The 25,392-nt window shown below is 47.3% G+C and overlaps 1 protein-coding gene across 1 annotated transcript; it reads left to right on the top strand.

Moving 5' to 3' along the window:
* Nucleotides 1-24,526, top strand: LOC128721385 (oxysterol-binding protein-related protein 8). The gene is made up of 9 exons (XM_053815171.1): nucleotides 1-148; nucleotides 3,726-3,833; nucleotides 16,725-16,780; nucleotides 19,513-19,653; nucleotides 19,797-20,253; nucleotides 20,687-21,208; nucleotides 21,336-21,481; nucleotides 21,564-22,912; nucleotides 22,977-24,526. The coding sequence occupies exons 1-9, from the start codon at nucleotides 1-3 to the stop codon at nucleotides 23,299-23,301; spliced, it is 3,252 nt and encodes a 1,083-aa protein (XP_053671146.1). The 3' UTR covers nucleotides 23,302-24,526.
* The last annotated feature ends 866 nt before the right edge of the window (nucleotides 24,527-25,392 follow it).

A 25,392-nucleotide genomic window follows, 5' to 3' on the forward strand; every position in this document is an offset into this window, starting at 1 on the left:
ATGAGTGCCAGCAGCAGCCACGGGCCGTCCGCTTCCGTAAGTGCCGTCTCGACGCCGATCAATGCCGGTAACCGGCCGGAATCGGCTCCGGCCTTTGGCAGCTCCCATCAGGCGTCGACGCCACCGAATTCGGGCGGAAAGTTTCTCGGTAAGTGTCTGGAAGGAAAATCGGGCCGTAGGAAAATCGCACCGCTGGGTTTTCCTTCTTTCACTCTCTCTTTGCTTCTGCTATTGATTTGCGTGCTGCGGTGCACGATTTTCCGATCGTTTCTTCTTCCGGTTTGTCCTAGCCCACACAGCTTGCGGTTTTGTTTTTCGTTCGTTTTTCTCGCCCGTTTTCCCTTTCGTTTAGGCTTTGCTCTCTCTCACAGCGGAAAAGCGTAGCTCGAAGTTTCCGACGTTCAATTCCGGGCGGCGTAGTCTGCTTTGTGGAGGGTTTTTCATTTGCTTTCTGCTCAGTCCCGGGAAGACCGTTTTTTTTCTGATGTTGCGGCCACCAGAATCGAACGAATCGGTGTTAGCGTAACACGTTCACGCCACTGGCAGACGGCGTCTGGTAGACATTTTAGCTGGAATTGGTTTGTTTTGATATCAGTAAAATTGAATTGAAACGATACGCTTTTCAGTTGCCTAACTTTGCGTTTCTGAGAAACGTATTTTTAGTTTGGCTCGATTTTCAAGATAAAATTAAGCACTGCGTTGCATGACGTGTCGTTATCATCTTATCTTGTTTCCGAGGGCTGCACACATTTGTATGCACAACCAAGTAAACGCTTCGCCGGAGTTTAATCATAAAACGCAGTTCTTTGATCAACAGTTCTTTGGTCAGCAAACATTTCTTGGCTGCACAATGCTTTTACTGTGCTATAGATCAAACGTTATAAAAGTTTTCATAGAATTATGTGTGACCAAATGACCAAAAAAAAAATGGAATTTTCTTATATTTATATTTATACTCTTGTTGCTTACTGTGCATTACAACGATTCTTTTGGCTCGTATTTCCGGTTGGTTGCCGCTCGTGTAAGCGGTGCTAAAATGGTTCCATCTTGGCCATGGCATGCTTCCAACTAACTGTAGGCATGCTTACTTGCCATCGAGCCGATTCGCTTTGTCGATATCCCTGTAAGTAAAGGACTAAATTCATTTTCACAAACAAAGCTGCTCAATGCGGCCTTCAATCTGTATTCCACATCCGCTATTGTATGGCAGTCGGTAAAGTATTGTACTTGCGGGAAAATGTTTTGCACAGTTTGGTAAATGCCAATTGAAATTTTTGTTGCTTCTTTTTTTTGCGCTACATTCAGCGCAGATTTGTCACCAGCTCTTGCATAAGCTAATTAGCTCAATTTTTACCGCACGTGGAATAATCACAGCCACCCTCATGACGCCACTCAGCCCCGCGTCCAGGCTTTCCCATGGGGCAATTTCCTTGCCAATAAGCTCGCGTGAAATCGCTCTATTTCCTTGAGCCCACTGTCACCCACGGGTTTTCCAGCCACCGTTCATTCCGGCACTGCGACAACGGAAGGCCGCTAGTAGTTTACAAATTTCAAACGCTTCACTGACTGCGGCTCAGTCGACCTCTGGAAGCTTTAGCCCACATTTGCATGGGCGCAATCCCTTCGTGCCTGGGGGTGCGCTTGTGGATGAGTGGGCTGGACGAATCGCGTGACAAGTGACAATTTTGCATTGGCCTACCACCGTTGTGGCACTTTGGCGCCACGCTACGGTTGTGCCAGCATTCAGATTGGTGTGCTTGTTTATCTTTGTTCTATGCTCCTGGACCCTGCGGTTTCCCTGGCGGGTGGAGCGATTTTTTACATCGAGCCTAGACGACGGACGTAAGCCGGCGAGTTACCATCCGGTTGGTCGTGCCTTTCGCTCCCGGGCAGTCCTTTGGGTGGGTGTTTCAGGGGCTCGTGCCGAAGGAAACATACACCGACACCGGAGACGGGATTGTGAGTTTGATCGATTTCGCTTTGTGTGGTAGCGATGGCGGGAAAATTGCAAATCGCTCGCAAATGCTCACCCAACCGGAGTACGGTGGCGCGAGGTTCCAACAAAGTAATAGGGGAAAGAAAAAGATGAAAAGAAAATGTTCCTTGCCTTACGCAAATCATCGTTAAGCATCATACTTTTTTGTTTTTGATAATCTCTGAAATGGTTATGTATGCTACTTTGGAACGTTTCAGTTCGCTATATTTTACTAAATAATGAAGGTTAATTGTTGCTTTACTAAATCGAAAGCCACGTGAATAAGTTTTTGAAATAATTTAAGATATTTTTTAAATAAACATTATGAATAATCTCTGCAATTCTATAGCATGATGCAGTCATATTCGGTGTAATTTGATATATTCATTTTAATTTATACACGTTAAAATATACAGTCATACCATTGGCACATAGTGTAGATTTAAATGATAACAACTCTGGTGTTAAATTCACTTTGTGTAGTTTGTTGGCAAATTTTCTCAAAAGCATTCAAATATTGATTGGCGATAGAGTGATTTCATCTTTATGCCATTTTACCATGCTGGCGTTGGCCTTTTTTTGTACATTGATCGTGTTTATTGGCCTGTATTTAAACATGATTAATTAAACAACTTGAATTACCCACCCAAAATACCCACAAAATATTGAACACCTCGACCACGATTGGGTGATAAATTTTCCATCCGGAAACCGCGGAATCGTTCTTCTGGAGCCGATTGGCGCTATGAGAAATGTTCTACTGCTCAGATTTTAAGATGCTCAATTTTTGCAACCAAATAAATCGGCCCAGCCAGCGACCTCGACCCCGCACCACTTATCGCAACCACGAACGTGCCTTTGGCTGACATTCGCGCCAGCAGCTCCAACCGCAGCGCGCCTTAGTCCGTGACGTGTGTTTCGTTACTGGCGGGATTTATTATTCATGAATTTAAATTGTTTTTTGCGCTGTCTCCGGGAGCGGGCCTCATCCGTCATCTCCGTGCCACGCCAAAATGGTACCCCAGTACCATTCGTCATAATGGCGGCCGATGGCATGCTGCTATTGTGCTGGGTCTAGCCGGAGGGCTTTTGAAGGAAGTCGACTGTCGACGTGCTGCACAGATAGGCGTGTGATTGTGGTTGGTTTTCAGTCGTGTGTTTTGTCCCGTACGTGCTCAGGGATGTTGCGATTTGCGTTGGCTGTTAGGTGACACCGGGCTCGCTAATTAGTGCCGGAAGGAGAATTCGCTCGCTGTGTTGCTGGTGGCCCCTAAGTTCACCCCCATCATCTGCCGGTGACAGTCAACGCTCTGACGCACGAGTGGGTGTTGGGGATGCCGTGTCTAATCCACCTCCTGCACACGGGCTCAGGTATTGTCGTTAATTTTTAACGATGGCGTCGTTGCGTTGCCTAACTAATTCCACGAATCCCACGCGATTTTGAGGTGTTTATTTGTCTCTTCGAAAGGGGCAGCATTCATTCCCGGTTGCTGCATTCTATTCACACTCTAGTGGTCGTGAAATGTGCGCTTTTTCGTCCTTGTAATTCACCTAATTCGGATTCTTCCGCATCCGCCGCGAATCATCTGCGTTATATGGTTTTCGCTCGTTATGTTTGATTTCATTTATTTTGTTCTTCTTTTTTCTTTTCACTTTCTTTCCGCTTTCTCGAACACGCTACGCTCACCTCACCACATCCACATCCGGGCTTGTTCCGGTCCATTCTGCCACAACCACGCATCTGCCCCAGACGTCAAGACCGAGGAGAAGAAAAACCGCCGAACGTCGCTGCAGATGCTTCTGCCCAAGCTTCCGTCGCACGACAGTGCCGGTCCCAGCCCGGGCCCATCTTCGCCAGGTGAATTGAACGATTTTCCACCACCAGAACCGCTGCCCAGCCTCCTCAGCCTGGAGCGCGGGGGTTGGCTTTTCTTTTGCAGTCTCCTCGCCCTTTATTGTCTCTCTTTCTCTCTCTCTCTCTCCTTTGCTGGTGCCTATCGGAGGGGTCGGTGGCACAGCACTTACTGCATCCATGTTGGTTGTTTTTCGTGTTTGTGTGTGTGTGTGTGATTCAGTCATTTTCCGTGTGTGATTTGTGGTTTATGGGTGTATGCTCGCTGCTTCCTTATGTTTTCCAGTTTAGCGCCAGTTTCTGTGTGTCCAACGGTATGCTTCTCTCATGCGATAATATGTTGCAGCAACAACCCGTTTTTTCCTTTTCGATCCTTTTTACTGTTATTTTTATTTTATTATTACGCTTTTCGTGTACTGGAATGAGTTTCCCATTTGCTTGTGTGTTATAATGACGCTGTAAAAGAAGGTGATTGTTGTTTTGGTCTATTTAAAAGAAAATATTTTCTTTTACATTTAATTAATGTATTATTTATATGTTTTTTTAAAAATATTTTTGCATAAAATATTTCATACTGTTGTAAATTTCTTGATGTAAAAACATTACAAAATATCTGATTGTGCTTATCTGTTTAGTCTATTTGTCGTGCTGCATTATGCGGGACAGAAAAAAATGCTCTCCAAAAAGTACTCCAAAAATAATCACGTGTAAGACAAGGAGTTAAGTACCGTAATGTTCCGTAACAACGTTCAGCTAGTTGAAAAGTCGAAACCATGGCATAGAGGCGATTGTACGTTTCATTCTGCTTCGATGGTGTGTCATGGGAAAACCCCTGACAATAATCACCACTAGCTGGATCGATTGCGGGCTAAATTTGGACAACATCCAAATTTATGCCCCATCCATATTGCATGCCAAGCGGACGCCGTGGTGCTATTTTGGATGATTCAATTGCGAAAATTCTATTTCGGGTACGGCATGCAAGTCGTGCGAACACCGTCAACGTGTGCGCATCCTGCGACAAATGGGATAAGTGGAGCGTTGATGGAATTGTGGCTGTGAAAAACGCGTTTCCAACTCGCGCGAGATCAATTGGCAAAGCTCGGGTTTTCCCCAGCTGTTGGTTTTTCTCTTCGAGCGCACTATATTCCGTGGGGAGCTAAAATATGATCGATGAGTCGTCGGTGCGCTTGGGTTTAGTTCGTTGAACGAGTAGATGACGCTTTTCATTTTATCACGGCTGTGACAATAAAACCCAGGCGCCATAATGCACGCCATGGCTACACGCGCCGGCAGAAAGCTGGACTCTGGGCAAAGTGTTGCCATTAAATTCCACCAGACGCCATGCGATGATGTCATGTTACGTTCGGTTGTTCTTTCCGTTTGTGGCGCATTTCTTTTGGTGTGGTTTATTTTGCCGCAAAGTTTTCTTCCCGTTTCTTGGGCTCAGTTTGACGTTTATGTTCGTGTTTCGCTCGTTAGGCTAGCAGAGAGAAGTGCAATAATGTTCCAGAGGATAATTTACAGCATGGCAATACCACGACACCTGAATACTTGTCCAACAAAAAAAAAGGCTCGCCCTCTTTCTCTGCTTTTTCAATTAGCAGTAGGTACGCAATGCTGGACGGTCTGTTGCGATACGCTTGATCAAACCTTTGCACTTATTCGTCACTTTCAAGTATGGATGTTCGTGCCGGAAGGAATTGCAGCAGGGAACAATTCTCGGCGTCTGTTTTCCTGGTGTTTCGGTGCAGTTGAGGGAATATTTGAACACTTTTCACGATACGAAGAAAGTGTAAATTGTTTCAATGGCTTACCACCTCACGGAACGGGAGGGCAAAGTTAAACGAACCAAAACATTCGCCGCCGTGTAAAGGGCGAAAGAAGACACACAAAGAAAAACACATCTCCCTCGGTGTGGCTAACGAGCGATTATGCTAAACGGGCGTCCGGTGGGTTTCTTCCGCTCTGCTAAATGATGCTTTTATCGCGATTTACGGCGTGTCCAGGAGAGACACGGCGCTTTCCCGGACACGCGTTTCCACGCGGGAAGAACCCGCGATAAGATCGCGAAACACGAGGCGTGAAAAGACGCTCCATGGTTTAATTAAAGCTGCTGCCTTTAGCACTGGAAATGATCGCTACAGTCGTCGGGACAGCGTTTTGCACTTGAGTTGACCAGCAAAACCCAAGACCATTGGGTGTTGCGTAATACTGCAAATTGCTTTATTTGGTTTGTTTTCCATTGCTTCATTTGGTGTGCATTATCTGGCTGGGTTTTCTTCATATCGATTGATCACAATCATCGGTACTCTATTTCCCGTTGTTTTAGCCATTTTTTGACCTTTTTTGCTTTACGGAAAGCTAGCCATTCTTAAAGCTTCGATTTAGACTCCCCTGACTCAAAATCTCTCCAAGCCCTCCGTGCATGTCGTTAAAGACAAAGCGAAAAGGTAAAAGCGAAGGAAAAAAGCAAATACATTCACAGTAGTTGTTTATGAGTTGGGTTTGGGGTGGAAATGGTCCTTTTTTCATGCCCTACGACTGCAAAGAAATAAACATTTGTCCACAATACCACCGACTCGTCGTCCTTTGGGTGTCCTGGCTTTGAAGTCCCTCTTGCCGTGCTTTTCGGTATTGTCGGTGGCACGATGGTTAACTTAAAAGCCAAAAGCGCAAAAAGAGAATGAAAAAACAAAAAACGTAAAAGAGAGAAATAAAAAACCCCACACGGATACGATTGCGTCACACGGCCAGAGGCAACGCGTAACTTCACCGCAATGGAAGCGAACTAAGAACCTCAACGGTAGCAGTGCTTCTAGCCCAGTCCGGGAGGTTGCGCTTTATGGGAACGAATAATAGCAGCAATGATAATGCAGCGGAAAACTCATTCTCCACCCCCGCAATAAGGGCGTGCGTTTAAGCAGCCGTTGCGTAAGGGCGCAATGAGTGGCACTGAATGGGAACACACAAAATAGAACGAATGCTATTTAGCGTTTCTTCGACCGTCCTGGAATGGGTGCTGCTTGGTGCGGTCGATGCCGCCGTACGTGATGTCATGGCCGTCGGTTGACAGCATACGTTCGTCATTACCCGCGTGTCCTCCCGTCCGGCGTATGGCTGAGGGTTGGCTTTTACACCCCTAGTGAGCCTCAAAGACAAGGCTCCGGGTCGCGTTACTTAATGCCACCTCCCGTTGAGTAATGGCCGTTTTCCATCAAAGCCGCGTGATTGCACCTCCTGGCTGGACGATCGATCGAGGAAGCATTGCGACAGTGTGACGAAATGAAGGCGTTTGTTTCGGTTCGTTTTTTGGGGGTTTTTTGTTTGTTTTGAACCACACACGTCCGGGACGTCGACAGGACATCAAAGTCGCTCGTTAGTAAAGGAGTCTATGAGTGTTCAGGGGAGATGATGCATAAATCATGCTATACTGAAGGCATGCTATAAAAACCACAACTAGTCGTGGCCCATTTCGGAAGCTCTCTTGAGAGCGATTAAATTCGAGAACTCCTAACTGTAATGAACGTACGTTGGTTTTGGGGGTTATTGGGGATACACGAAACACGTTGTGGTACATTCCGACACCAACATTGTTTACTCTGGCAACAAGAGAGAGCGAAAATAGAGCAAAAGGGATCATATATCCGGCGCATTTTCCGTCCATACCGTTTGATGGCGGGGAGGCGTATCGACCGTAATTGAGAAATAAACAGACAAGACATCTTTATGTGGCTTGCACGTGTATACCGTTTGCTAACTGTTCCACTTTTATGAACCTTCGACCCGCTGCAATTTGCGGTGATCAGTCGCGTGGATCTAACCCGTTTCGTTCGGCGAGGAAAAGATAGAAAAAACAACTGGCAAAAAAAATGAGAGGTGCAATAATGATGCTTTTCCGACGTTTGCTGTCGTTGATTGGTCAACTGGAGCCACAAGAGTTCACCAAACGACTCCACTCGCCAGATAGCAGGTAGCTTTCAGATAGCTTTTCGCTTTCGACGGCGTTTGGTGGGATCACCATCATCGGTTCCCTTTTTTTCCCTCGTTTATTTGTGTCGAGCTCGGCTCTTTCTCCACCGTTTCGCAAGCTCACCGACGCTCGGCGCTAGATTGTGGCCATTGGGAAAAGTTTCGGCAAGCGTCAAGCTCCTGTCAGTGCCACGAACCATTACGTCCAACACCGGGCGCCGGGCGCTTCCGAGGTGAAGTTAATTCATCGCGGCCGTTTTGTCAGTCGCCTTCGTCGCGATAACGTCCTTAACGCGTGCCTGTGCAATCAATTCATTTGATAAGGGCAATCAGTCAACCATCTACCCCCCACCGTTCGGCGTTTTACGCACTCGAGTTGGAACTGGTTTGTCTTTCTCTTTTTATCCCCAAAAGATTTCCCGCCCCATGGACCGTTCTAGCGTTGATTCATTCGATTCGAGGTGTTTGCTGTTCGGTTGTGTCGGCATATCTACGACCACTTGATATGAATGGGTTCGCGTTCGGTGTACAAATCTCGGTCAGTAAAGGATGGCACGGATGGAGCCTACCGATTGGTTGGCTCATCATTGAAAGGGCGGGACGCTTGCGACCAGACGGAAGGAGGATTGAAAAGGTTTTGACGTAAAATAGGAAGGCCTGGTCACGATCGATAAAACAGTGGACCAGGTGGTCCCGGGCATCTGATGAGATACGGTATCGCAATCACACCAGTTGCGAGTGGTTTGAAGTGACTTTTGCTGTCTTTCATTTTTCACCCTTCGCCCGTTGGGGGGCTATTTTTAAATGTTCTGTGTAAATACAGCAAATAAAAAAAACATGAAAAATATATCGCTACTCTCTCATCGTTATGAGCAACATTTTGAGACGTGAAGAGATTCCTTCCACGACTGCCGCTCAAGACCGTTTTAATTCTTCAGTGGCGCATTTGTGTGCATTTTGCGAGTGAAAACTTCTTGACTGCGGAAAAACGCAGATGTGGGTGGGGAAATAGTTTGCCCGCTGTTGTCGGGAATTGTTGTTTAAGTTGTTCGGCAGACTTGGCTAATATTTACCGTGCGCCATCGACGCGAACGCAGAAGAAACACTAAACTTCTTCGACCATGGTGTGCATGGTGTTGCTGAAAGTTTGCGGCAAGCGTGAACGCAAAGCGACTGCAAAATCATCCAGCTTGGCAATGGGTGATAAAAATGTTTCGATTTTGAATGAACTTTTTGCTTTGTTCCGTAGAAGTTATGATTCAGTTTGGCCTATCGCGGCATTAGCTGAGGTTTGTATAAGTATGATTATTGTGCAAACTTTACCGTCCGAGCCTGGAGCGGCTAGAAATCAACCACGCTGTTTTAATAACTGCAAATGCTTGTCTCTTTCCATTCTCCTGGGGGGTTTTTGCTGGGTGCCTGTGTAGAATAATCTGTGCATTGCTAAGTGCCAGCTGACTCAGACAGATCATTGATTCGAATAAAAGAAAATGGAGAAACCTCTGTCCCACCCACGGTCTGCCTCAGAGGCATGAGCTATCTTGTCTCGTTTTTCATCTCGCGCTAGAAAGGACTATTCGAGACTCAGGAATAGTACCATTGTGAACCACTTTGTACAAGTCAGTTCACATCCTGGCATACGCCGATGACAATAGATGCCATTGATTTGCGGACTACGTAGCTGAAGTATAAAACGGAATCGAAAAAAGGGCCGGTTAGAGATAAGCTAGGAAAAATCAAAATGATAGGGGGCTTACCTACGACGTTGCTATCAAATGGAAATGTGAATCTACATACCATAGCCTGAAAAAAATTTTTGTACTCAAAAAATTGCCAACTTTACGTTGACTCATGTCATGCTGGTCGATGTTGGATCTATATAACAGATTAATAGAGTATCGGTATTGCAATACGCCTCTGAGATAGGGACTTTTGCAAAAGCTGAAAATTCCGTACGTGTAGAAGGACAATGGTCTCAACGTTTGGAAGTGAATCAAACTCGTCAGGCTTCGGTGAACCATTCCCGCCATTAGAATGCGCAAGGCGTGATACTCCCTAATTGAAATGGAGTGTTGATTAGCCCACCAAAATGGCCTGGATTAGTAATTTCTCGACGACGATACTCAACCGCAATTGGTAACGGGTTTTCCTGGAATTGGCCAAAGTCGGCAAACGACTGTACAGCCGGTTAAGTAACTAAGTAAATGCAACTGTCACATGTCACACGCTACGGTCCGGTACGATGGAATGTGAACGTGGAAGTGACTCCTTAAACTTAGTTTTCCATCCGCTGCAGTGGGAACCTCCCTGGGCATTGGAGAACGAACGGCTGACTAATGAGGGTAGCCGATATCAAGGTCCATTTTGTCACGTTGACGATGTAAGGAGACAACCACTATCCTGACACACTACAGGATAGCGTGATTGAAGCGTGGCTGAATAGTTTATACGTATTCAAAAATTTATACCATTCCCATCAGGGCGAAAGAGGGGCCCGGCAATCGCTAGACAGCACAGTGGGCTGGAAGGTTAAATTTTGATTGAATACCAACCGATGGCCATCACTAAACTGCCCTTTGGTGCGGCTTTCGCAACGGTGCCCATTAAGGAAATTACTTTTCTTCGCACCCTGAGCCCTCCGACGCGCCGAATGAATGGACCCTTTTGCTTGACCGTCCCATCTGTTGTATAGTATAAATGTTATTGCATATCAGGGTTTATATCTATGATGTAATCACCATAGAGGCCGTAGGACCTACAGGTGGTAGAATTGCGCAACCTTGCTTATAAAATGTGATAAACAAAATGTATGGCATGTTATTCCCTTTTTTATGATCATTTTCCATCAGCCTCCTGACGTATTTAGTAGCCCCGTGACTCTTTCATCGACGCCGTCATCATTAACGTCATCTTCTGCAGGTCCTATGAACAGGTTGCCCTTTCTCTGAAATCTCCAGTCGTTAAAAATCCGTAATCAGCTGCATTCATCCGTCTACGGTGAAACGTGTCCTTCCAATTGCGTCTTGAAAATCTCGAAGAGTCCATTCATGGTTGTAATCGTTGTGCTAGAGGGCATCTATAGCGTCCTTAGTGTCCTGGATTTGCTTTTTCCTGGACGGTTTTGCTAGGCGTAGAACTGTTTTCTTAACCACGCCATCAACATTTCATCTGGTGTGTGTTTGAAGGTCACTGATGGACCGCAAGCAAAATGGTTATAAATAGCAGGAACGGTTTGATGTTTACGAGGACGTCGACGAAGCTGATGATGCTGTAATGGACCTAAAGCAAGGGTCACACTCGATGGAGTGTTTAGCTATACTGGTGGTAGGCGTTGAATAAGTAAAGCCAAATGTATCGCCTAGGAACGGAACGTCCAGAAACCAACTTTGGCTTGGATGAAACGCATGCAAACGATGAACTCATCGAAGTTTGTTAAAACTCGTCCTATAGGAAGCGGGTTTTATAATGCGCCAGCAGTACTTATCTTGTGGCAAAAATGTAATACCTTGCCTAGAAACGACCCCGTTTTCCAGACAGTTGAGCGCATTGATACGGAACCGGCCCGCATCGATAAGCGCCACAGGCGCTATTTTAAGACACACCTGGATCAGCCCTCTCTGACGTGCACGGACGTGTGGCGAGTTCGATTAGCAGCGGTTAAACGCACCAGGCACGGTCGAATAAATTTGCAGCTGTTTTTTGTTTGCTTCGTTCCTCAAAATCCACACCAACGATTTAGATGGCCAAAGGCTTAACGAGCCTAGCTACCCTTCAGGTCGCATCGGAAGACGGATTACGTGCTTATCGATCGGTCCGTTAAGCGATTATATCGATCCCGTCTCGATGGTGATGGAAATGGGTAGTGATTTTCTAGTTGAAGAGGTTCCTGTTCTTCGATATCTATATCGTTACGGGAGGCGATATCGCGAGTCAGCCTGCGGCAGGAGAAGATTGTCAATGAGCACGAGACGTGTGTAATGTATGTCCTTGGCTGTGATTTCGTGTTGAATTTCAAAAATGATACTCTATCGCTAGACACTCTAGTAATACCTCAACACTGTGCAATTACTCTGTGTCTGGTAAAATTAATTTTTCATTCGAACATATTTATCGATTCCATTAAGTGCCAATCCTTTTCTCGAGCTGCTTGTGTTGCTTCTCACAGCACAGCAGAAGCAGGCACGTGTACCAGTTTTTTCGACATCTCGCACGGGCTTATCCGGTCTCTGGAACAAATCATGTGCAGCTGACATATGCAACTGGCACCACCATCGCAAGGCTGGCCCGAAGGACAAACGTCGCAGGGTGGTGTTTAGCGGGGGTGTGGGTCGCTCGCTAATGCACCATATGTGCATTCACGCCCGGCAAGTGTGTAGCTGCAACTGCAACTGCAACTGGTGTGCTGATGGAGCTTGAACCGGCACTTCCTCGAATAATGATACGGTACGGTTGCATGGTAAAATAGGTACCTTCACCAAGGGAGCCCATCGCTCTATCGACGTTTTTCACGTGGCCCCTGTTCTTGAATTTTCTGTTCCTGTGTCGTTTATCTCTCTCTTTCTGTCTCACTCGATCGTAGACCGGCAATCGGGATCTACTGTTGCTCGCACGGTATGACAATTCACACCTATTCACCATCATTAGTGGCAGTCAGTTGTGCACCTTCAAATACGTAATTGTATGACGTCGATGATGATGATGATGATGGTGACCTTGCCGATGGTGTGGGCGGATTTGGAAGGCTTGCACCGGGTGGGGTTAGAATGGTCGGTGTGAGGTTTTGTGTCGCCACCTTCTAGATGTCCTTGTGCTGGTGCTTAGTGGCAGATAGGTTACCTATGTATGATTGTGCAATTAGATAGTGATAGTGCAGTGCACGTTCTCTGTCACAGTGGGTACCGCCCATAAAAGTACGACGATAGAGGTCTAGGATGGCGGTTCGGATCCTCAAGGTTTATCATTGACGATATGATTATAGAAGATGAGCTTTTTGTATTTTTTTTTTGGTAATTCCACGTGTAAGCTCCTATATAGGAGTTTTTGCTAGACGTTTCATTATATTATATGGATTGATAGTTGGAGTTGAAGTATAGCTGGCATTATAATTAAGCCTAACACACGATTTAATTGAAAGCAAAATGTTCAACATTCATCTCGTCGTCATGTGTATATTGTGCTACGGAAGGGTTGAGCTTTTTTCACGGCCATATCTACTACGGAAACTAATTGTTAGGGGAGGATGATTTTTTTCTTCATCGGATTCAAACCCAATAGTCGGAAGGTGTTTATCCATGTATTGGCTCTCAAAAATGTTGATATTTTGTTCCATTTTTTAATAAAATGTTACTTGATATAAAAAAAAAACAAAATATATGTAATATGATTTAGTTAATTTTTTTTAACTCAATGGAAGCAAATGAAATGTGAATCTTGTCACGCTAGGTAACTTGTGAGCTTAAACTAAGTAACTACTGTGTTGCGCTGCATAGTGGCTAAATACTGTTTAATTATTGTAACGCTGTCGCTTTGTAAGAAGGCGTTGGTATTTTTAGACGTAAGTTCACCAGAAATAATTAGTGTCATCATACCACACCGCCCACCGCCCACGAGTTGATCAACGCTGCACACAAATACATGACCAACCGGTGGTGATCATGACCGTGACGGTGGGTCGACGAGAACCGTATCGCGGTCAAAAGTCGTTTCGGTTTTCTCCCTTGTGGGCATCAACCATACGCGAGTTAGGAGAGCACGTAATATTGTTCCACGGGAAGAGTTGATGAATGCATTTTTTTTGTTTGAACGTTTTTTTCCTTTCTTTTCATGAAATTTATAAACATCACATCAGAAAATCATTCATTTCGCCGACCTCGCTTTGGTCGCACAACCCTGTTTCTCTTCTGCAGCGAATGTTTGTTTACATGTTTATTTATACTTTTTTTCGTGAGCTGCCCACGTGCAGCACTGGTGGAAAAGTGCATAGAACTAACGGACCCACATTGGTATGCGTTAGCGAAGCAATGTGCGCTCCGTTGAATTGTGATATTTGAAATTAAAATTTGGGCGGTATGGTGGAATTCATTTCATTGATTTTCATGCTTCCATTCATTGGTCTAAGATTTGTTTTTATCGAATTTTTCGAATGACATGGAAAATTTATTCATTCGTTTAAAAGTGTTTGTTCTGATTTGTTTAAGAAAAATACATGCATAATATTCAATGTTCGAAGCCTTTCTAGAACTGCCTGATGGAATTATTTGTGTCGTTTAATTAGTTATTGTTCACCCTAATGATAGATTTGTGACGCAAGATCGATTCGCCCATTCGCTCGTTTGCTGCATCCGGTTCTGTAAGGGTGTGCATGGAACCGCACGGAAACCGCAGATGACTGATTGCGGCATTTGTACATGCGTCTGGCCACTTTACGCCACCAGCATGGACGATCGAAAATCGATCGATCGAACGCGATAAAAACTCGCGAAGCTCGCTCGCTTTCCATGTCCACACGTATGTGGCGCGGAACCGCGGAAATGTAGCACCTCGTCGAAAAGGAAAACCAACCACTCGCACGCACGCCCCACACTTACAGGGCCGTTAACATTGCGCTTCAATATTCATGACTATTTTGCTTGACTGCCTGCCCGACCGCGCCACAGAGCGATGGCAGGCTATTGCAGTGTATCAGCTGGAAAAAGCCGACGAAGCCGACCGGGAAAGTGACGCGCCACGTGGATGAGGGTCATATGGTAATTAGTACTCGATTAGTAGGCAACTCGAGCACGGCGCACGGTCTACTAACCTGAGTCGCGGTCACTTAGGTTTGGTTTTTTTCTCTCGAAACCGAACCTCGTCCCGTTGCAATGGGCGCCTCGGCTTTTGCGTTCGTGTTGTCGCGCCAGCCGTGGCCATGTGTCGAGGCGCATCGATATCACGCCATCGTCGCTTCCTAGCGTTCCGAAGCACGTCCATCGCTCGACCGGTTTTGGTAGGTGTGTGCAGTGTCCACAGTACGGCGTTCGGTTGGATCGGTTCGTTGCCTCTGCTCAGTCCACTCGCAACCGGTGTGCCGGATGGGCCGTATTTTTTTTTCTCTATTCGGAAGGACTAAATTTACCAACACTTCTACTCGGCCCGGTGGTGATCTTTCGGTGTCCCCGTGTCACTTAGCGTGGCGTCTGTGGCCGTGATCTTGGGAAAAACATCCCCCAGCGAGAGTGAGATCGGTCGTGCGATCAAGTGACAACAACACCGAACACAAGTATGGTTGATTTCTCTCACACGCGCACGCCACACGGACAGACTTATCGCAACCGCCACGGAATGGGGGTTTCGGTTTTTGGTGCCGTGGTGTAAATAAACCCTTGCGTCATATCGTGCGCGGCATCCGCGGGTGAAGAACTCTATCGACGTCGAGTGGGTTTGTGAAGAATTTTCAACACACGCATGCACCAGTGACATGGAGGTGGCGCTTAATTTTGGACCCACTGTGGCGTGAAGTGAAGCCTTCTTCGTTTCGTTTTGCAGTGTGTGATCGCCACTAACGCGATCGTTGTCGCTTTCACTTTGCGTGAGCATAGCACAAGGAACGTGTAAAGGGCCTTTTTCCCATCGTGTGATCGATCGCGCGCACAAGATTGCAGTACGATTCTGCGTCAGCAAACTAACCCACCCGGTGATTGGGAGATCCGTTACAAAGCAGTGAAACAAAGAGAAACATTCGCCCCGTTACGCTGCAGTAGTACGAGTGGGTTTTTTGTTGTTATTGTTGGGAGGGCTCAAATTGGTGCTAAACTGTCCCTTGTTACGCCCTGGATCGGTTGTGCCCGTAAATAAGCCAATTAACCATTTAACGGCCCACCAACCCCCGAAAAAAAGCACCGACAACGCGAGCATCTCGATCTCTGCTGTGAAGTGAATGAAATCGTTCCAACGCCTAGTCGCATCATCGCTCGACGATTGGGATAAACATGGATGGTACTGCAGCTCGTTCTGTTGATAAGCGATCACGCCATACACCACCCTCCAGATGGGGAGGAACCTTGTAGGAATCGCGCTGAAAACCAACCGGAGCGTGATAAAGCGCGTAGTTAGGCGTAGATTTTGATGTGTTGCTAGTATGATGCGTATTTAATTCTGTGTGCCGTGCGTACGTTTGTTTGTGCCTTTGCTTGAGTATGTGTAGTGATTTTTTTTTTGGTTTTTCCTCATCGTACCGTCACCTGCATCCCAAACCACCCTCTCCAACAGTAGTGCTAGTAGAAGGGTGCAAGGATATACTAGAGCTGCCCCAGCTCTAATTAATGGTAGTGCGTAGGGTGGTGGTCCGGATTTTCACGTTCGATTCTGCGAACAGCAAACACCAACCGGCAAAAAGTTCGTTAGTGCTGTCGTCGTTGTCACCACCGTTTAACAGCTTCTCGAGCAGACGTGCCTGGCTTTCCGTGCGACTCAGAGCCCGGCGTGGACATACTTTATAGATCACACCCCAAGACGACCGGGCACGATCGGGACGTAGATGATGTCAGATTAGTTGTTTTTCGTCTTAGAAGACCAAGAAGCAGCCGGGGGTGGGTTGTGGCGGGTCGTGTTTGTTATTTTTTTGGCAACTGTTTGGGTTCTCGTTTGCCGTTTGTGAGAGTTTTCGTGTTCGTGTGTTCCTTTGTAGAAGTAGATAGAACCGCTCGAAGGGAGAGAGAAAAAGAGAAGAGCAAAAAAAAAATCATCAACTAAAATAAATAAACTGACCGAGGGGATATTGCCCGCGATACCTCGCGCAGGCAGCTGCCCTAGAATATCAACTTCTGTAGCAGCAGCAGCAGCAGCAGCAGCAACATTTGCGCGATTTGTGCGCGTCATAACAACAACCATTTTGACGTTGCTACCGCAGCCAAAGCCAGACTGTATGAATTATGAAATTCTTTCTAGGAATCTCGGGATGGAACGACAACAGCCCCAAGATCGAGTCCGGCTTCCCCGACAAGGTAAGTGTGCTACAGAGAATGGGAGGGAAGGTTATCGCTACTTAAATATCGTTACTATGCGGTGGGAATGCTTAATGACCGAACGGATTTGACTTTAGCTGTTGTACAAACGCGACAACCGATTGCCGATAGTTCTTTTGTCCAAGAGATTTGGAATAGTATTGCCCCCATACGTTCATTGAATGTAATATGATTGTCCTTTAAGTTATAGCATTACCAAAAGCTGCTTATGCCTTTTTTGTTGAACTCTGAACGCAACGAACGCTTGTTTGTGCAACGTTCATAAATTGAACAAAAAACGTTCGAAACAGTTTTGGTGCATGTTCGTCGTGGTTTGTAGGCCTCCCTTGGGTGGAATTAATCATGTACAACGCATGGGAAAATGGAGCTGATGTTGGATCCATTAGTTACGCATGCCTGTAATTGAATTGGTGGATATCCTTTTCCTGGTGTGGTGAACAAATCTTGTACCGGTCTAAAAGCCTGCATGAATAAATAATTGGATTCGAAATTGAACGAACCAAATGGGAATCGATTGCTGGTATCCTCAATATGCGCATGTTTCATTTGCGATGGGCGTTCAAATACGGGACATTTAAAGTCAGAAAAAAAGCGAAACTCCGAAAACAGATATGCACATGTCATTAGACCACCGGAGATACAACCATGTTTGGCAAAGTGAACTCGCGCGAAAACCAGAGAAAAAGAAGAATGATGTAAGCCGCATTAAAACGATGTTAGTTTTTGGCGCGCGTAATCACGTGTTGTTCATCATGCGCACTTCCCAAAACCTAAGTACAGGCAACAGCAACGAAATTCAACCGGGCGTGTTGCAACAACAGCACGAACACTGGCACCGCATTTGCTAATGAAGCAATGGCAATTAACATTTTCTCCCGCAGCTTGCAGCAGTTTGATTTGCGTGTGCTGATATGAGTGCTAACGCCACCGGTATATATTTCTCGTTTAAATTACTTTTCTCTTCCCGTTTCGCCTGAACTTATGCAATGCCGCACGTGAAGTCGTAATCCCTTCATATACCGTCAGCTGAGGTGCTTTTCCGCGGATTTTGCCTTCTCCCCGGCCGGTTTCGGGAGGGTTGCGAATGCTGACAGGATGAATCATCCTTCGTTCGCATTGTCGAGCGCTCGCGCTTTGTCCGGCGAGAGGTAGTATCATTCTTGCGCAAAAATGAAAGCTCTAATAAACCGAGCGAAACTCCTTCGGTATAATCGTTGTCGTAGCGGGGTAATTTATGGACCAACGGCACGCACACCGGTGTCTTGCCAACCCTCCTGGGTGGCGTTCGTGTTCCGGCGGGTAAACGACGGTTACCGGAATGGTTGCTGAAATGATTTGATTGCCGCCGGTCGCTACTGCTGGAAGTTATGTTTGTTATTTTTTCCTTGCTTGCTTGCTTGCTTGGTACCCGCCACAACTTCCACTGCTTGCAGACTGCCAAAGCCGGAACGGATGCTTTTTGTGGCCTGTTTGTACGGCCAAAGAATGGCGTAATCCTGCCCGACCGCCGCCAAGCCCGAGTATGCCTTAAAGTTATTAGAAATGTTCATCGTTTATATGCTTGGTGGGAATTTCCTGTTTAGCTCGCCTACTTTAACCGCCACTGGTTGGCGTTGAAGACGCTCGATTGCCCGCCCCGGTGGGTTTCGTGGAGTAATGAAATTAAAGTATCCTTCCTCCGTTCCGAGCGGACACCACCGTCACCGTCAAGGGAGTAGGCTACTGCCAGACGCACTGGCTGATAAGCACGCCTCAGACATAGACTTCATCCTGGTAGGTAGCAGCCGGAAAATCGATAACACTCTTACACCTCTGGAAAAGCGAGTGTGTGCATACCTTGGAGGGCAACCCGTCGATTGTCACCACACGACGGCGTGCGTCCTGGAGCTTTTGCCTGGGGGAGACAGCATGAAGAAAACGGGCGGTGTAATTGGAAGTAATGGTTCCCGTTTCCGTGCGTTACACCACGGTGTTCCTGTCGCTTCCAGCGCCATTGTGAGCTGGACAGAACGCAAAGAACCTTTTGCGGAAGGAGCTTGTGAGGCATGAGAGCGATGAAAGGACACGGTGAGTTGTTTGAATAACATTTGCCGGAAGGATGAAGTCAGTCAGTGGTGTGGCTCGTTTGTGTGCCGTGCTTGCGACACCTCGGTGTGCGTTGTTGTGCGGCTTTGTAAAAGATTCAACAAAGTGGGTCTTTGCGTTGACGCTGAGAGAAGGTGATATGGAAGAAAAAAAAATAAAGAAACAAGAATCTCCAATCAAACAACAGATTCGCATGCATAATTTGCTTAACCTTCTCCGCATGCCGGGATTAGTGTGGGGTGTCGTAATTTCCCGAGCAGAAAGGCTTGCTTGAAAATCATCTGCCGCACTCGACAGCAATTGAGTCATCCGCAATGTAACGAACCGGTGTTTTGAACGGGGTTTGTTTATTGGTTGATCAGCAGCATACACATTAACAACTTGTGTACCGAATGCGTAAAGGCCCCGTTGAAGAACAGAAGGGCTTATTCTGGTGATAAGCATTATTTGATTGCGAGACGAGATACGATGAAATAAAAACAAACGATTTGGGAGGGAAGCTTTTTCGGATTCCTGGTAGAAATAATAATAGGCCGAGACAGGACGAATGGGACGTTGCTGGGATATTAAGTACTCGCAGGGGTATTGATTGTATATTTAATTGCCCTCCATTCGCTCCATTCCAGAACGATTCTGCCAAGCTCAATCGAAAGGAGTCGTACAAAGCACAACGCAAGAACTACCGACGTGAGAAGAAACGGGTGGCATCGGAGCTGCTGAACTCCCTGCAGGACCCGGCGGTTATTGTGCTCGCCGACTGGCTAAAGGTAAGCAAAGGTTAATGGCCGGAGCCTACCAAAATTTTAGCTCTGCACCGCGTTGTTGCGGAGTCGATTTTGGTAGCTTTCTCCTCCGACTATGAGTGCGCGGGTTCAAGGTCGTTCGTTATGTTGAATGTTTTATGTTGCAGATTCGAGGGACGCTGAAATCCTGGACGAAGCTGTGGTGCGTACTGAAACCGGGCCTACTGTTCATCTACAAGAGCCCCAAAACGAAGAGCAGCCACTGGGTCGGTACCGTGCTGCTGACATCCTGCCAAGTGATCGAGCGACCGAGCAAGAAGGATGGATTCTGCTTCAAGCTGTTTCACCCGCTCGACCAGACGATCTGGGCGCCTCGTGGTCCGGACAAGGAAACGATGGGTGCCGTCGTGCAGCCACTTCCGACCTCGTATCTGATCTTCCGCGCACCTAGTCAGGCGGCTGGCAAATGCTGGATGGACGCCTTGGAGCTGTCCTTGCGCTGTTCGGCCCTGCTGGTGCGTTCGGTGCCCAACATCGACATGAACCTGAGTGAAGGGGCCACCAGTACCACGCACGAAACGCAATGGTCCGAGGCGGACTACGAAAAGCACTTCGATGAGCACGGTAAGGCGCCAGCGGCCAGCGGCGTTAATGGCCCTTTTTTTCCCTTTTTTTTGTTTTTGATCAATTGCGTTCGAGCGCCGACTCACAGCCGATGACTAATGGATGGTTCTTTTCTCTTTGCTGTATCCCTCTCGAATTTCCCGTACGTTTGCGTCCCCATCCATTCGCCATCACAATTGACGCTTCGTGTCTGGTGGCTTTCATGCGATTTATACATATTGGCTTGTACTTGTCCTACCTTTTCGTTGTCGTCGTTGTATCGTGTCCCTTGTTGTCGTATGAATTGTTGAACCTTCCTTGTATTTTTGATGCCCTTCACCCCGAGTCACCTTCAATGCAAATTCGTACCATTTCGCTGACGCTTGGAATCAAACAAACGAACGAACGAACAAACAAACAAACAAAAAATGTGCCATATCCTTGCGTCCTTTAGCACCCCGCCTGAAGGAGCATTTGAATTATCTGCTCAAGTATCTGCCACCGTCGCCACCGGAGAAGAAAAATTTGCGCGTAGAACCGATCGAAAAATCCGTGCCCCGTAGCGCTTGTCCCTCGCCGACACCGATCTTTCAGCAGCTCTACCTAGCGGTGGCCCACTGGGAACGGTATCTGCGCGATTCGCCAGAGTTTTTCCGCTGCCGCTCGGTTGACATTGGTGCGTCACTTTGCAGGCGGCTGGCGTCATCGACCGGCACGATGTCACCGGCCGGCGCCGACGAGGAAGACGACGAGGAGGTGTTCCAAGATGGCCAGCAGCAGGATGACGGTGCGATGCTGATGGCGGGTGGAAAGCGCCGCAATTCGTACCAGGTTGGCGGTGTGGCGGAGTCAACGGATGCTGGCAGGCTGGCGGCAGTGGGCAGCGGATCGGAGAAGATGCGGCGGCGTAGCTCGCCAGCGGACTTTTCCAAGGGCGGCAACCACGGCATCACGATACGCATCTCAGATGATCAATGTGGGAATCGGTTTTTGGTTACAATTCATTCCAAAATGCTTAGCATTGTAGAAGTACCGATGGGTTGTTTGAAAGACCAACCTTAATGGGGTTTGTGTTTGTTTATTTGGCTTTTCCACTAATGTAGATTTGGACATCGACAGCCAACCCGATCAGGGCACGATGGTGTCGGCGGGAGAGTCCGACTCCGAGTCGGATCTGGGTGAAGGAATGGATGTTGAGGAGTTCCCTGAGACGCCGTACGTACATTCGTCCGAGGAGGAATTTGGTGCGGTAAGTACCACGGATTTAGTGTGTTTTTTCCCTCATGTATTGTTGTTTCTGATGCATAACGATTGCTTCCTTCCCTTTATAGGCTGGCGAACAGGTGGAGGAATTGCCCGAGGAACACAAGAGCCTGATTTGGTTCCTAGTGAAGCAGGTGCGCCCTGGTATGGATCTGAGCAAGGTGGTACTGCCCACGTTCATACTGGAACCCCGCTCGTTCCTTGACAAGCTGGCCGATTCGTACTACCACGCCGACATCCTGTCCAAGGCCGTGCTGGAGGATGATCCTTTCACGCGCATGAAAACCGTGGTCCAGTGGTACCTGTCTGGGTTCTACAAAAAGCCGAAGGGGCTGAAGAAACCGTACAATCCGATCCTGGGTGAGACGTTCCGATGCTACTGGCAGCACGAGAACGGCAGTAGGACATTCTACATTGCCGAGCAGGTGTCCCATCACCCGCCGGTGTCCGTGTTTTACGTGACGAACCGTCAGGACGGCTTTTGCATCAGCTGCAGCATCTTGGCGAAGTCGAAATTTTACGGAAACAGCACGTCGGCCATCCTGGAGGGTGTCGCTACGCTGACGCTGCTACCGCGTGGCGAATGCTACACACTGACGGTGCCATACGCGCACTGCAAGGGCATCCTGATGGGGACGCTGTCGATGGAGCTGGGCGGCAAAGTTTCGATTGAGTGCGAAAACACCGGCTACAAGACGGAGCTGGAATTTAAGCTGAAGCCGTTCCTGGGCGGCAACGAGTACACGAATCTGGTGGTGGGTAAGCTGAAGCTCGGTAAGGAAACGCTTGCCTCCATCAATGGGCACTGGGATGGCGAGATCCGGATAAAGGACTCGCGTACCAACGAGGAATCGCTGCTGTTCAATCCGACACAGGACGTGCGGGGTAGACGGCTGAAGCGGTTCACCGTGCCGATGGAGTCGCAGGGTACGAATGAGTCGGAGCGGCTCTGGCAGCACGTTTCGGCCGCGATCCACCGGGACGATCAGGTGGGCGCGACGGAAGAGAAAACGGCCTTAGAGGAAGCGCAGCGAATCTCGGCCAAAGAGCGGAAGGCGACGTGCACCGAGTGGGTACCGCTGCTGTTCCAGCAGGACTTTGTTACTGGCCAGTGGCACTACAAGTTCGCCGATCTGCGACCCTGGGATCCGCGTAACGATTTGCGGCAGTACGAAAGCAACTACCGGATCCAGACGAAGACGCGCCACCAAGCGCCGATGGTGCGGACTGCATCGGTCGTGAGCACGGATCCGCTTAACATACTGCAGGTGGATTCGCGTGGCTCGTTGCGCAAGAACCGCTCGGGCGTGATCAAACCAAGAAAGATATCCTCCAATACTTCCACTCCGGATCTGAACGATCCCAACTCAGACTCTAGTCACTCGAATGATCACGATACCGTTCTTTCTGGCTCAAGGTTCGTCCGCGCACATCTCGTACGTTGGTCGGGTTTGTTTTCATAGTTTGCTCTCTATCCGCAGAATCATGCAAACGTTGGACGACATCAACAAAAAGTTGGAGGAACACTCGAAGAAGCTCATCAAGTTGCAGCTCGACATGGACAAGATACACTGGGCGCCGCCCCGGAGACAGGAAATTGGAATGGGTGGTCCACTGGCGGCGTTTTCCTCGCTTCGTGTCAAGACGGTCGTGTTTGCGGTGATCGGACTGTTGGTTCAGCTGTTCGTTTCGTGGTTTCTGATAAAACGTTCGCTTTCTCCAGCGTCTGCGGCCGAGAATGGGAACGCTGACAGTGGTGCAGGTGGTGGCGGAGGTGGCACTATCAATGATAAGAGAGAAGCATAGGTGGCTTCACAGCAATCATATACGAACAGTTTCCTCGGTAGGGTACGCTATTTGATACACTTTTATATACACCTATCAGCAAGCCGGTAGCTTAAAAACCGGCCTGACAAGCTTTCCGCGCGACAGTATCTATCGTTCTAAACTATCAATCAGGCACCTCCATTGGCTGGTGCATTATCGAAAACTACTTAAATTACTCGTTATATTTTAGAGCAGACTTCAGCTTATATACTGCATTAGGCTGTAAAACATGGGGAGGTTTTTTGTTTGTTGGCGATTGTCCCTCCCGGTAGCAATTGGAATCGCCAGTTGTGCTAGAATATTAGTTAGCCTGTGCTTCCGGCGTAGGCTCGGCAGCACGACCCCCGCTTTCCATAGCTTTCCATTGTAGCATGGTTACTCGGCTGACGGTAACATTCCATTACGCTTTCGTTTGCCGCCGCAGCCGCCGCCGGTAAGCGAAGACACAGTCCTTGTTGAACCAACCGCCAGAGCCATCTGGTGGTAAGAGTCAGCAACAGCCCAAGCTATTTATCCTTGTGCGCCGCGTGTAGACAAACGTTTTAGATTTCCTTCCATTTTCGCTTAGGGGTGGATCTTTCGTGCAAGCGACGTTTCGAAACTATTTCGAATGCATATCGTGCACAATTCTACCAGCCTCAGGAAGGACGAATTAAAGCGTGCTACGAAACAAACTACCAGTGAATATCGTTATCGGTTTGGTGACGGAGCATTAAGAGCTTAACACGGTTAATGAGAACAAAAAGCAAAAGCAAAACAAAAAAAGCAAAAAAAAAAAATCAAATGGTTTCTTGAATGTTGTAATCTCAGTGCGGTATACTAATACAGTTAGTTGTCGTGAGTTGACGTTGAGTTCGTGTGTTTGGCGGTTTAGCGCCCGAACAGGCTCTGGACGATATTGTTAAATATATCCTTTCCAATTTCGCTTTGGCCACAACATATGATACCTCCATTTTGATAGCATTGTTTCGGCTCTCCTCTCCGCCAAAGCCGCGCTTTGTGTCAGCAGGGCGCAGTGACAATGACACGTACACTAATCAGTTGCCTATAGGATTAATGGTGTTACAATTGCAATAACGTACGAAATGGTATTAGATAATAATGTGACGGTGTACCGGCAGCAGCAGCTGCACGGTTGGGAATTCTAGTTATTGAACCATCGCCGGCATAATCGAGCCTGTTGCAAATTGAAATAAACTTTGATGAGCGGTAATCTCTGATATTAACTACGGCGTTCTTACTAATTTCGTTCGTTGATTTTTGAATGAAAGAAACAATCAAATTATATTTCTTTAAAATTATCTGCTTTAAGTGTGGGGTTATGCTACTTTAAACATCCGTTTTCTGCGCCAATCATTTCAATCATCATCGCTCCATGATATAATGTACTTATACACGTGAAAGCGGAGTACCAACAGCGTCCATTAAATGGGAGGCACATTCAATTCAACAGTACAAAGTTGTCTTGTCATTATGAAATGGCCAACAATGTCCCAGATTAGGACGTGCATGCGAGACTTTCCTGCGCGTAAATTACGCACCAACACGTTTTCACCGGTGCCGATCAACCTATTTAAAAGAGCTTTCCTTTGGTGGCCTCGAAATTATTAGTGCATGACCAGGCGCCTCCATTCGGCCGACGGGTGCTGGTTAAATTCCACGAGCCTCATAGGTCAATGTATGTCAACGTTTATCGGGATACGGCCCGTGGTCACGTACGCCAATCGCTATGCATAGAAATCAGCCGGGATAGATCCTACTCTTTGTTCATCCGGTATACGCGGTCATCGCTGATAATTACGCCTACAAATTTCCCTACGCCATCGGGATTGAAATAAAAACTTCTCCCGGTTGCGATATTGGCAGGGGGCAAACATTTTATCGATACAGTGACAACGTGTATTTTACATCTCATTGCCCGATCATCTCTTTTTTAGTGTGGACCAAATTCGATCAGACGCGAACGAAGCTCCGGTTAGCGCGGGGTTCGATGCGATGATAAATAGATTTTAAAGAAAGGGTAGAGCATGAATAATATTTTCATGAATCCCCACCATTCTATTGTTTTAT

This window comes from Anopheles nili, chromosome 2 (genome assembly GCF_943737925.1).
Source record: "Anopheles nili chromosome 2, idAnoNiliSN_F5_01, whole genome shotgun sequence".
NCBI classification, from domain to species: Eukaryota; Metazoa; Arthropoda; class Insecta; order Diptera; family Culicidae; genus Anopheles; species Anopheles nili.

Bases quoted from the DNA above. Each gene is read 5' to 3' on its own strand.
- LOC128721385 (XM_053815171.1), top strand. From the start codon at position 1: ATGAGTGCCAGCAGCAGCCACGGGCCGTCCGCTTCCGTAAGTGCCGTC. The intron at 3,834-16,724 runs GTGAATTGAACG...AATTCTTTCTAG, and splicing joins CCCGGGCCCATCTTCGCCAG to GAATCTCGGGATGGAACGAC. The intron at 21,482-21,563 runs GTAAGTACCACG...TTCCCTTTATAG, and splicing joins CCGAGGAGGAATTTGGTGCG to GCTGGCGAACAGGTGGAGGA.